Genomic DNA, 12,808 nt, shown 5'->3' on the forward strand with positions numbered 1-12,808 from the left:
ACCGACGCACGTCCCCCACTGAGGCCGGAGTCGGCCAGTTTCGGACGCACGCCGTCTTCTCCGGGTCCGTGGCCACCCCGTCCGAGCTGACTATGTGGCCCAAATAGCGCACGGATCGCTGCAACAGGTGACACTTTTTAGGCTTAAACTTCAATTTAGCGGAACGCATCCTCGCAAACACCGCGTCCAATCTCTGCAGATATTCCTCAAACGTGCGGCTGAAGATGATAACTTCGTCCAAATATATCAGACATGTGTCCCACTGCAGACCGGTCAACACGAGTTCCATCAATCGCTGGAACGTCGCTGGGGGGGCGTTCAAGCCCATGGGGAGACAATTAAATTGAAACAAGCCCTGCAGCGTACGGAAAGCCGTCTTTTCCCTCGAGGACTCATCTAGGGGAAGTTGCCAAAATCCCGATGAAAGATCGAGAGTAGAACATTTTTTTGCCCCAGACAAGGCATCGAGGGAATCATCCATACGCGGCAGGGGGTACGCGTTCGCAACCGACACTTTATTCAACCTGCGAAAATCGACACAAAACCGCAATTTCCCATCCTTTTTCTTCACAAGGACCACTGGAGCACCCCACGGACTGTTGGACGGGGAAATAATGTCGGCGGCCAGCATATCCTCCACCGCGCCCCGTATATGATCCCGCTCCGACGGACTCAACCGATGCGGGTTCATCCGAATCGGAGCGGCATCCCCCGTATCAATATGGTAGGAGAGCAGAGAAGTGCGTCCCAAATCGAAATCGTCCAAACTAAAAACGTCGGAATACTTTCCCAACAGCGTGCGAAGCGCGGACCGTTGGTCCCCAGTTAAGGACACATTCTCCCGGGACAATTCTGCAATCTAGCGATTGTCCTGTGCCGTGGAGGTCGAGACCCCCCCTATGAGGCCCCGGAGGCCCCCATCGTCATGGGCCGTGAAAGCAGTCATAGCATGAGCTAAAACCGTTCCGGCCGGCACACTAACATTATCTGCGGTCCCATTCAACACTTGTAAAAACGGGGGTTGACCCGGCCGAACAATCGTCTGCGCCCCGACCAGCGTCAAGCCCCCCGTTATAGCATTGGACGGTGACAACAACACACCTGCTGCCCCCTCGATTCCCGGCACCGGTTTCCGATAACGCAGCGGAATAAGCATTTGCGACCCAGGTGGAACATCAACCGATACCTTGGAGAGCGCCTGCACCTGGCGGTCAGGAACGGACTGGCCCCAGGGTGATGGCAAGAAGGCAATTTGGCGGCCCCCCAGTAATTGGATACAATTCTGATCCACCCTAATCTGAATGGGCATTTTTGCCAGGAAATCCGTTCCCAACAAGCAGGGCACCACGAGGGACCTAGAAATTAACACCGTCCCAGAAACCGAAACACCCCCAACCGCTATGCTGGCGTCCACCTGACCCACAATGCCCATACTTCCCCCATTCGCCGCTATGCACGAGTCGTAAACCGGTCGCACCCGCTCCGGAGGAATGGACAGGAGGTGAAATATAACGTCTGAGATAATGGTCGTGGACGCACCCAAGTCCACCAAAATACGCACGTCCACCCCTTGGATGGAACCCGGCACAGTGGATGACCCAGTAGCGGCCGCAACCACCCTCCGTGCCAATTTACGCCACTGCGTCAGCGAGCGACACGGCCCTTCCAGCGCTCCCCTGTTAGTAACATTATCCGGACCCCGCGGTGAAAGTGATGCATGAGGTGACAGGCCTTGCCGGGTGTCTGATGCGTACCGACTTGCCTGTCGTGGTTGTTCTTGACGTGTCGCCTTCTTGGCAGGGGCCTCCTGCTGGAGCGGCGGGCGAGGGCGAGCCCAACACTCCCTGGCGAAGTGCCCCCGACGGCCGCAGCGGAAGCACAACAGGTCGGGCCGTCGTCCGGCGCCCCCCCTGTCCTGGCGATCTCGCAACGGTGGCCCCGGCCACAACTCCGCACCCCCGCGAGTAGGCGGCTGGGTCGCTGCTGCCGTCAACTCCGCAGGCCCCCTCTCGTCCCGCACGTACACGGCCTTGGACGGATCCCATCCCGTGGCACCACCCTCGATCTTGGGGCTCCCCGTCCAGGCTGTCACCTGCTTCCACCGGCGCAGGTTGAATTGCGCGTCCAGGCACTTAGCCGCTATCCGGGAGGTCAGTTGTTCGTGGCCGCACACAGGCATGGGGATGCCCAAATCCCTGGACAACTCCAACATTTTTCCTAAAATCAAAGGCTCCAGCAAGTCAGGCTCCGTGTCCGGGTACGCGGCCATAGCCAATTCCAAGACGGCACCCCGGTAAGCCACAGGAGATTCCTCCGGAGCCCGTTGCCGTTGAATAAACCTGCGATGTGCATCATCCGGGGGCTAATAAGCCTCTGCTATCTCTTCAAATACAGCCTTCAGCGTAGTCTTCCTCGCGGCTTTAATGGAACGGAAAAACCTGACCGATTCGTCATCCAGGAGCGTCGGCAGGACTTCTAGAGCCTCCGCATCCGTCCATTTGGCAGAGCGGACTGCCGCCTCAAAGCGGCAGGCGAACGCACTCCAGTCGCCGCCAATGGAGAATTCCTTGAGCGTCGTCAGACGATGGCTGCGGGTCCCTGAGTCGCCGTAATCCGCTGACGGTGTTCCACGTGGTGGCGACACGATAGCGTCTTCCCGCGTTGACAAGACGGCGGCTTCTCGCAGTGACAAGATGGCGGCTTCCCACGGTGACAAGATGGCGGCTTCCCGCGCTTTGTCCCCGGACCCGCCCAAGATGGCGGCGTCTTGCCACGTGGCGGAGAGGGCGGGAAGCGTCGCGCGGGCCCCAATCGCGGGCGATCCGGCCTCGCCGTCGTCGTCACCAGGGCACACAGTTGTGTCAGCGTGGCCCGTAGCAACTCGAGTTGAGCCGTCACGTGCCGCCAGCCTTCCTCGGCGCCTGTCGAAGCAGACAGCCCCGCTGCACCGACGATTTCTTGCACCCCGGCATGTCGCCCGTCCGCACTTCGCCCCCTCCTTCCATCGTCGGGAACGCCGCCGCTGTTGGAAGCTCGTTTTCGTCGTCCGAGGATGGTGCAGGTACGTTCTTATTTTTAAGATGCTTAGACATCTTGGTTCACTTCTGACACCAGTGTAATAAAGGACTCCTTCACAAGATGTCGCTCTCCGTTGGTCCTTTATTGGGTTCTTTCCTCGCACCCGCTGGTCCTCGCTCCGACTCACGCCGTCTCCGTCGGCCCCTCCGTGTGCTCTCTCCTCACCCGCCCCTGGCCACACCGCCCTTCGGGTACCCCACACACTCTGCTGACTCTCTCTATCTCCGTGCGATCCCGCACGCTCCGCTGGCCTGGCCGCACCCCGCGCCCGCTGGACCGCAGTGCGCCTATGACCCCCGACCACGTGGCAATGGCGCCACTTCTCCTTCCACCGCCAGCGTGGCTCCCTCCGTGGTTCACTCTCTTCTCTCCTCCTCTCCCCTTCCGGCTCTCGCCCTATATCCCCCTCTCTCACGTGACCCAAACTCCACCTTCTATCCTGCCTCCGCCTCCGCCCCCCCGTTCACCCCGCTCCCATTGGAGCGAGGTGAGCAGTGGCTCCTCCCACACGCTCCGCCTCCCAATACCCTGGCGCGTGTGAGCGGCGCGGAGGCCAGCAAGCACCCTGTTCTTGCTCGCATTACAATAATAACAGTGGAACTCACCTCATTTAGCAAAAGTCAATGAACAAAGGTAAGTCCTCGCTTAACGCGTGTTCACACAACGCATTTTCGCTATAACGTGGTTCTTCTATTCGGGAATACTTCGCAGAAAGTGCATTATAACGGATTGCATCTGTTATACTGCGGAAAGCACCCTGTTATGTGGTTTCTGAGCAGTTGATGACAAAATACTTTCTTGAGCTGCGCAGCTGAGCGGTGCGATACAGTATGTGGAATGATACAGTCACGCAGCTGCATACCCTCAGTTATTCCCACCATGTCATTTTGTGTGCATAGTACATCGTATTTTTCATAATAGAGGTTTTTGGGTTAGGTCGCGTAAATATATAAATAAGTCATTAAAACCCGCCACCACCCGGCACAGCCAACTAGTAAGGGTTGTCACGTAAACAGAACATGGCCAATTCGTCACTAGTACAGCACATCGGTGTGTTGGAGAGCCAAGCCACAACATTTACAATCTGAGTACGACGTTTCGCCAATAATTACAACTAGCTTCATCAGGCGACAGCCAGATTTGTGAAGTCTTACTGTTTCGTTCCTTATATAGAGGCGTAGATGTGTTGACCACCCTTCTGCGCTCTTGCACAATGGGGGGGGGGGGGGGGGGGTTATGGATGACATTGGTCGCGAAAGCCTACGTGTTATGCATCGTATTTCACCAACCTTCGTTACATTATTTATGGGGGAATTGTTTTCGCTCAACGTGTTTTTAGCTCAACGTGGCATTTTCAGGAATGCATCTACCACCGCCTTAAATGAGGACCGTACTGCACTGTGCCGACTCGCAACACGCCGCTGCCACCCACACTGCCCCTCTTCGGCGTTTCCGTAGCTCCCACGTCAGGAGCCACCCTGCCGGAGACAGGGGGTGAATGCGTGGCCCTCTGTGCCTGCACGTCATTGGCCAGACTGTACAAGTTCAGATTTGGCACAGACATGACGTGCGGCATTCCACCGAGGGAGCGTACACCCTCCGGCGGCCTCGTGTGGGCTGGGCCTGTTGGAGGCAGGGTACTATAATCGACGCTACAGGACCAATCCAGGTCACCTTGGCTGTACAATTTGGGCGGTGCATGGGCCACGCTGGAAAGGTTGCCCGCCTTGTCACCTTTCCCTGGTGGGCACGGCGCTTCCACTGATTGGTACAGCCCTCGATCGGACAGGTGGATGATCTCCATAACGCCTGTAAAACGAAGCGCACAGAAACACCGCACACACCACACCGCATCTGCTTTCGGCATACATCCTTTCCTGTTTACGCGCTGGTGAAATAATCACCCTCAAACCATTCTAATATTTCCAACTTGATCTGACTATGAACGATTTAATAAAAAATTATCTAAGCCAACTTTGATTGGAGTAATTTTGTATTTTTTACCGAGTTATGTATGTACACAGTTTTTCGATTTCTTCTGTAAAGTGGTTGTTTTTGCTTCAATTTATATCTTGTTATTTTGCTCCGATTTCTATTTGCTTTGTGTTCTTGTTTTAATGTTTTTACGTTTTTGTAATGGTGGCCCAGGCCACTCCTGCCAATGAGACTCTATCCTGGGCTCTTGAGTTTTCACCTCGCTGATCTCGTCAATGAACATAAACCATCACGCGATCTCCGGCCATCTTCGAAGCAGCGGCTTTTGGCTAGCCATCAGACAAAGACAGTCACTGCATCACATGTTGTGAAACTCCCTTCCTGCGGGTATCGAGGTGCCATATCCTCATTTGCCAGGGGAAAGGTGGCCATCTATTACATCTGTATTGCATGGAGTGTTGCCCCGTCGTATGCATGGGTTTTCTCTGGGTCCTCCGGTTTCCTCCCACATTAATGGAGCTCGCCAAACATCTCAATATAGGACCGCAGAGCTCGGGCAATTGTTGGCGCCAGTTCTGGCTGCTACCTTCCCAAGTGCTCATCTGTCCTTTCCCGCGCCTCTGAATTCTACAAAAACTATGCGCGATATAAATTTGTAAATTTCATTTTTGGGGAAGCCTTTATCATCCAGTAGTGGATTAATAATGGTTGATGATGATGATGCTGCTGATACATGTTTAAGGCTGGGGTCGGAGCTTTGGCTAAGCTGTATCCATTTACACAGCCACTGCTGGAGTGTTGACATTGTAGAGTTATTTTGCCCTCTTACCTCTGTGCTTTCCAATAGCAGCTGCTTTGATGTGTCTGGAGGTGTACGTATGCAAGTTGGTTAGCTTACCAGCCTGTGAAGATGTGTCCTTCTGTCGCTCTGCGATGCTTTTCCGTAGCTGCTGTAGATTTTTCTAGTGAGAAGGAACAGGAAGCACATGATAATTGTGCGGTAGTTGTTTTTGTAATACTTCAAGCAGTCTTATTTTACATTCAATATCTCCCCATATTTCACGTGTGCATGTATGTTGAACTTATTTCACACCGTACATAGCCAACCGTGCTAATCAGAGGTGCGGGGGGAAGGACAACAAACTAAACATAAAAATATATTCTAATGAAGCGAGTTTTAAATTTAGATTGAAAAGTTAATAGTTCCAGTGTCTTCCTAATATTGGCAGGAAAAGCTTTCCAGACTGCTGCAGAAGCTCATCTGAATCTACTGTGCTTATTTTAACAATTGTCCCCCTTACTCTGCCTCTGCGGTGCTGACATATAGATTAAGGACTTGCCTGAGAAAAGGATCCGCCAAATAGCGGTAAAGAGAGCGGTTCGCAGTCAGTCACAAGGTTGGGAGATCAATTCCCGGTTGTTGGAAGTTCACTCAGCCCATCATCCCTCCGGTGTCTATAAAATAGTACTACCATTCACTATGGTAAAGTCGATAGTAAGCGTTCTATGGATGGACTTTTCCCCCCTCTAAACGTACAAAAAATGCAATTTACACCACCAGCTCATGGCTGTGAACAGGAAAACGAGCGGCGCCTCAATGCTGGAGCGAGCAGGAAATTGCTTCGACTTGACTATTCGAGTCCCTGCTTCAGGCAATTGACTTGACGATTCAAGTGCCTGGACCGCCTCCGCACCTCCGATTACCACGTTTGACTGCGTACTGTGCAAAAGAAAGTCAACACACATACATACAGTACATGCTTGCTCCAGTTTGCCAGCAACACGGAACACCGTGACAAACCGAGCCCTGGTAATGACCGCCGAGCTTACCGCTTTAATCTGCATGGATTCGGCCTGCTGCTCGTGATGCTGCTGCCAGGTCTTGAAGTTGGACACGGCCTGGTCGATGGAGATGTGTCCGAGCTTCACCTGCTGCTGCAGCTGGATGAGCTCCTGGAGCCCAGGCAGCAATTCCTGCTTGGCCTGATCTCCGGCGTCCCCAGTAGAACGCCGACGAGCGTCCTCCTCGGTCTTGCCTAGGGCACAGGAGAGCCACGACACTGATGCACTTAGCCGCCACGCGCAAGGTGATTGTTGAATGAACGCTTCAGCAACACCAATGCACCTTAACATCGCATCTCGTCTCAAAACATTCGAAGGTGACCAGCTTGATTCCCCGTGGAAGCTGTCCCTGAACATTTCTGCATGAACGAACATATAGAGATATGGCCTGGAATAATGCAAACACATCAAACAACCTCCCTGATTGAATTACCTATAGAACGCTAAGAAATAGACGTACTCGCCTCGTAAGAAATGTTACATTTTAATCCTATTATCAAAATATTCTAAATTTACAAAAATAAATCAAGACTTCTGGGAAACATTTAATTCAGTTGAAAACAAAGGAAAGCAAAATGTTTCACCAAAAAAACCTTTCCTGGATGCCAAAGCACTGATCACAAAACAAGACATTGTCAATAGGTATAATTCTCATTGTGGATCAACCCTGAAAATGTTAGTGAAAGGCATCGTTCCTGCTTCTTATTTAGTCTCATATCTGAAGTGTACATACTGCATAAGCGAATATCCATTAAGACATCATCATCCACATGAGAAGACGAGTTACCTGCATTTTTACTCATGGCTGTAACAGATCTCAACTTTAAACCTCACACATACATGTTCAACCTATCACTTACCGAAGGTACATTTCTACAAGAGTGGAAATCCACTCGTTCATCCAGTATATAAAAATGGATCCAAAGAAGATCCGAATAACACTGATCTACAATTTTTTAGACGTTGTCTGCTTCAGAGATGAAATGTGCTGTTTATTATGGATTTTGATGTGATGAATTCAAATATGACAATTAACACAACTGATTGGCTACTGTTCCCAAGATATTTACTTTTTACATTTTACGTATATATAATGTGCAGATAGTAAAGTGTTACTCATAAATTGTAAACCTATGTCTTTTCATTGGTTTATGGTTGCTTTAAATGATAACATGTCACCTGTCCTGTTTATGTAACACTTTAAAAATCAACAGAAAGGTTATATAAATAAAATGTATTGTAAAGGAGAGCCGACACAAGGTTGCAGGGGGTTCGTCTTTTATTGCTTCCCCCCGGCCCAGCCTTCTCTCCCCGTTTCCCGCCAGTTCTCCCTCTTATATCTCCTCACCTGCTCCTCCCCTTTCCACTGTCACCGTCCCACTGTCCCCCTCCTTTTGGTGGGAATCCTTCCCCTGAGATCCCTTACAGTATTATGAAACAAAAGGCAAAAAAATTACATATATAAGTACATAGTTGAGTCCTTATTCAGTGTGTACTCGGCGTTTCTTGGCTTATCTCTTGTAACCATTAAATTGAGCATCTCTTGTCACTGTCCAGCAATAGTCTGCAAGCATTGATGGGCTCCATTTGCCGTGATAGCGTTTCTCCATTGTTGCAATGTCCTGGTGAAATTGCTCGCCTTCCTCGTGGCTCACTGCTCCGCAGTTTGGTGGGGAAAATCTAGATGAAAGTGCAAAAAAATTTTCTTTAGCGACATGTTTCAACCAAGGCTTTTGTTAGCCTTGAGGAGGGTTTCCACCAACTCCCTGTAGTTGTCTGCCCTTGTCTGCCCTTGTTGTGTCCTTCCATAAGGTCGGGCGTAGAGTGGCAGTCTGGATGGCGTCCGTCTCAAATTTCTCCATGAAGATGTTGGCTACAACCGGAGATAGGGGAGAGCCCATTGGGGTGCCCTCAATTTGCTTGTAGAAGGTTCCATTCCAGGTGAAGTATGTATTGGTTAAGCAGTGTCTCACCAGGGGGGGTACCCCAGCATTCAGTCCTTGATGAACCAAGTCTTCAATGATTGCGATGGTGTCAGGCACAGGCACCTTGGTGAACAAGGAAACCACATCAAAACTGACAAGCAGGTCGTCTGGGGACAGGGCAATCCCCTTGATTGTCGATACCAGGTCAGTAGAGTTTAGTACTGCAGAGGTGGTTTTTCCAGTGAAAGGCCGTAGGATTTCGGACAAAAAACGAGCCAGTTTGTAAGTGGGGGAGTTGATAGTAGAGACAATGGGACGAAGAGGTGTATCTTCTTTATGTATCTTTGGCAAGCCGTACAATCTTGGTGGCCTGGCTGCAGAAGGTTTCAACGAGAACTGTTTGGTCTGATCAATTAATGCGGTTGAAGCAGAAATGATGTTGTTGGTTTTGGAGACAAGGCTGTTGGTGGGGTCTCTTTTTATTTTTGTATAGCTGCCATCGTTGAGTAGTTCTTGAATTTTGTTGTTGTATTCTATTTTGTCCATGATGACAGTGGCATTGCCTTTGTCGGCTGAGAGGATGACAATGTCATCCCTCTTTTTTAATTGAGCTAATTCAAAACGCTCATCTTTGCTGATGTTGCTAGCTGGCATGTGAGCCCACTGAATTGTAACAGATCACTGTTACAATTCAGTGGGCTCACATGACATTGACTTCTCCAAGACAGAGGTTCTCTGCAAGCCATCTGGCTATCATGAGAGATTCGTTCATGAGGCGATCCACATATACAAACACAGAGACAATTTCAACCGAGAAGATGGATTCTGGCTTAGCAATCATTGGAAGGACGTAATAAACCATTTCGGATCTTAACTGATTGTGTTCACGTTTACGGTGACTTTCAGACCACGTTCCACTCACTGGCATGGTGCAGTGTGCAGAGTAATGTATGGTGTCGTAATTGTACAGTAAACATATAGCAGTATGATACACATTAGGGTGGGTAGAATAATACATAGTGTTATATTAAAATGGATAAGGCAGCAAGTGCAGCAGCAGCAGCAAGTGCAGCAGCAGCAGCAAGTGCAGCAGCAGCAGCAAGTGCAGCAGCAGCAGCAAGTGCAGCAGCAGCAGCAACTGCAGCAGCAGCAGCAACTGCAGCAGCAGCAGAAACTGCAGCAGCAGCAGCAACTGCTGCAGCAGCAGTAACTGCAGCTCCCTTTGATGCTGTTAATCCTGCATAATGCACATGCATATGCAGTACTAATCACATTCCTGCATTTCCCATAAATATGCTAAATTCCTTTTGATATGCAAATTCCTTTGTCAATGCGCCCAGCTTATATATATGCTCCAAGCTCGTGTGCTGTTTCATTCAGACTCTGTCGCCTCGACGGACCTGGTTTTCACCTGAGGACGGCTGTTTGCGTTGTGGCCGAAACGTCGTGAGAATTGTTTTATTATGTTTTATTTTTATTATTTTATTACTTCCCTTCTACGTGACTTTACCGAAAGAACCAAGAAGATGAATCCCTGCAGTCACGAAAGCTTTAAATCGAAATATAGCAGACGTTATCTGCCTTGTTCATACAAGTACGAGGCATCTCTGCTCACTTTGGCTAAACAGAAATGTGTCCTTTTGCAAAATCAAACACTGACAAATAAGAGAGCACAGCACTACATGATTTCTAGAGCTGATATAGGGCAATTTGTTCAGCAGAAGGATGTAAGCTTAGTTATGATTGCATCATCCATGACTTCTAGGAATAACATGATGCAATTCATATCATGTATAACGCAATACCAGGTTCGGATTGGATCATTCATTGTTTTGCTCAAAAAGGAAGTACTAACCAAACCCAGTCATATATTTATTCATAGATCCAGTCAAATATGTATTTTAGTCATTTCTGGTTTAAATTAAGATATCTTCCCTTTATAACTCACTTATCCTCTGCTATTCCCGAGTCAAGGGTCGTATATACTGACCCAGTAGCATAGCTTAAAACTAGAGCCAATCAACACTTTTAAGCATCATTTTAATTCTCAGTGACCCTGAATTAGTAAAGTTGGACTACATTTATTTCGGAAACATTTTGGCTGCACACCAGTGTAATTAGAGACAAATCTCTATTCTTTCATCATTTAAAAAAATATTCGAAAAAATACTTAATTCACAAATAAACTGCTACCTAAAAAGTCATAATCTTCTACACAATAAACCGTTTTCAAGAGGAGTACTGCACCACCCACAACAATGATGGATGTATTACACTGTCTCTTCACTTCAGTAACCTGGATAAAGGCCACTACTTCTGTACACTATTCCTCAACTTCTCAAAATACTTTGATACTGTTGGCCATGATATTTTACTCACAAAACTTGGTCAACTAACATTTTCAGACAATACAATAAACTTGTTTAAGAGATACCATTCAGACCGTTCTCAAAATGTACAAAATGATAATATCTCGTCCAAAAATATTAAAATAACAAAGGGCGTTCCACAAGTTTCCGTGCTAGGTTCAATTATGTTCTTATATATAAACAATCTTGTACTAAACTTAAATCACTCAGAATTAAATCTCTGTGCAGATGACACTGTCATGCTAGTATCGGGTAAATCTCCAAAGTCAAACAATACCCAACATGATTTCGACTTCACTCAATACAATTGTCATCACTAAATTGCTCCTAAACCCCCCCAAAAAACGAATATGCTCTTTCCTTCAAGCAAAAATGCACTCTTTGACAGCTGTGACCCTTATAAATCAGCTACTTATGAATACTAAACAGACTAAACCCGCGTTATCGTTCTGCTCTTCGATTAGCACTGGATGTACCTCACAGGACCCACCATTGTGACCTCTACTTAAAATCCAATCTCACATCACTTGATGCAAGACGAAATCTACAGTACATTAGGCCCTGTTCATCCATAACATCCTTATTAGCAAATCTGCGCAATACTTAGCTCATTTATTTGTCAAACCCAAGAAACCTAAGACGTCCCTAAATAGCAATTTGACTTTTATAGATCGGATCTCTGAGCTGGGCTCCGCAGCTCAGGGTCGCTGCCTTCGGGCAAGTAAAAAATGTGTGGTTTACAAATTATCATTATTATTCATAGGTGACAAAGCCTTTACCGTTGGAGCACCAACATTTTGGAACAACCTTATTTCCTCCCTTAACATCGTAAATCTTCCTTTAAAAAATATCCTGAAGCAGAAGATTAGTACTGTACACAACCACATTTGCAAATGTGATTTGTAACTTTCAACTTCCCCCGTGTATTGATAGTTACATTTTAATGTTCGGTTTTATTGAGGGACTACTGTGTGTTATCTTGGTGTGGTGTGGACTCGTTTTTGTTGTTTTATTGATTTGCCCAAGCATACATTTAGTATTGAAAAATCGGCAGGAATTCATGTACTTATACAATGTATGCTTATATACTTTATTTATTTCTATTTATTTATGTTTAGTGCAAGGGTCGGCAACTAAAATAGAAAGAAGAGCCTTTTTTTTTCTAAATCAGTAAAAACCTCAATGTTCCAAGAGCCGCAATGCAGACCCGCAATGCATGTGAATACGAAACGTCCTTAATAAATAACGTCATGGAGCAGACCTTCATGAGCCGCAGGCTGCTGACCCCTGCCCATGGTAAATTGGACTTCCATGGTGAACTGGACTTCCATGTTGAACTGGACTTCCATGGTGAACTAAACTTCCATGGTGAGCTGGACTTGCATAGTCAACTGGACTTCCATGGTGAACTGGACTTCCATGGTGAACTAGACTTCCATGGTGAGCTGGACTTGCATAGTCAACTGGACTTCCATGGTGAACTGGACTTCCATGGTGAACTGGACTTCCATGTTGAACTGGACTTCCGTGGTGAACTAAACTTCCATGGTGAGCTGGACTTGCATGGTGAACTAGACTTCCATGGTGAGCTGGACTTGCATTGTCAACTGGACTTCCATGGTGAACTGGACTTCCATGGTGAACTGGACTTCCATGGTG

The 12,808-nt window shown here is 48.1% G+C and overlaps 1 protein-coding gene across 3 annotated transcripts in view; it reads right to left on the bottom strand.

The window, feature by feature from the left end:
* Nucleotides 1-12,808, bottom strand: part of LOC133354495 (uncharacterized) — a 49,573-nt gene that overhangs the window by 12,032 nt on the left and 24,733 nt on the right. The window contains exons 11-13 of one of the 3 annotated variants that reach the window (XM_061571379.1): nt 6,844-7,049; nt 5,912-5,975; nt 4,813-4,887 (exon numbers count right to left, since the gene is read on the bottom strand). In XM_061571379.1, the coding sequence (XP_061427363.1) occupies nt 4,813-4,887; nt 5,912-5,975; nt 6,844-7,049 (345 nt within the window). Of the gene's footprint in view, nt 1-4,308; nt 4,888-5,911; nt 5,976-6,843; nt 7,050-12,808 lie in introns of those variants that run through there. The other 2 variants (XM_061571378.1, XM_061571380.1) reach the window with 2 other exon arrangements.

The sequence above is a fragment of the Lethenteron reissneri genome, chromosome 47 (assembly GCF_015708825.2).
Source record: "Lethenteron reissneri isolate LAM-NWPU_2019-01 chromosome 47, ASM1570882v1, whole genome shotgun sequence".
NCBI classification, from domain to species: Eukaryota; Metazoa; Chordata; class Hyperoartia; order Petromyzontiformes; family Petromyzontidae; genus Lethenteron; species Lethenteron reissneri.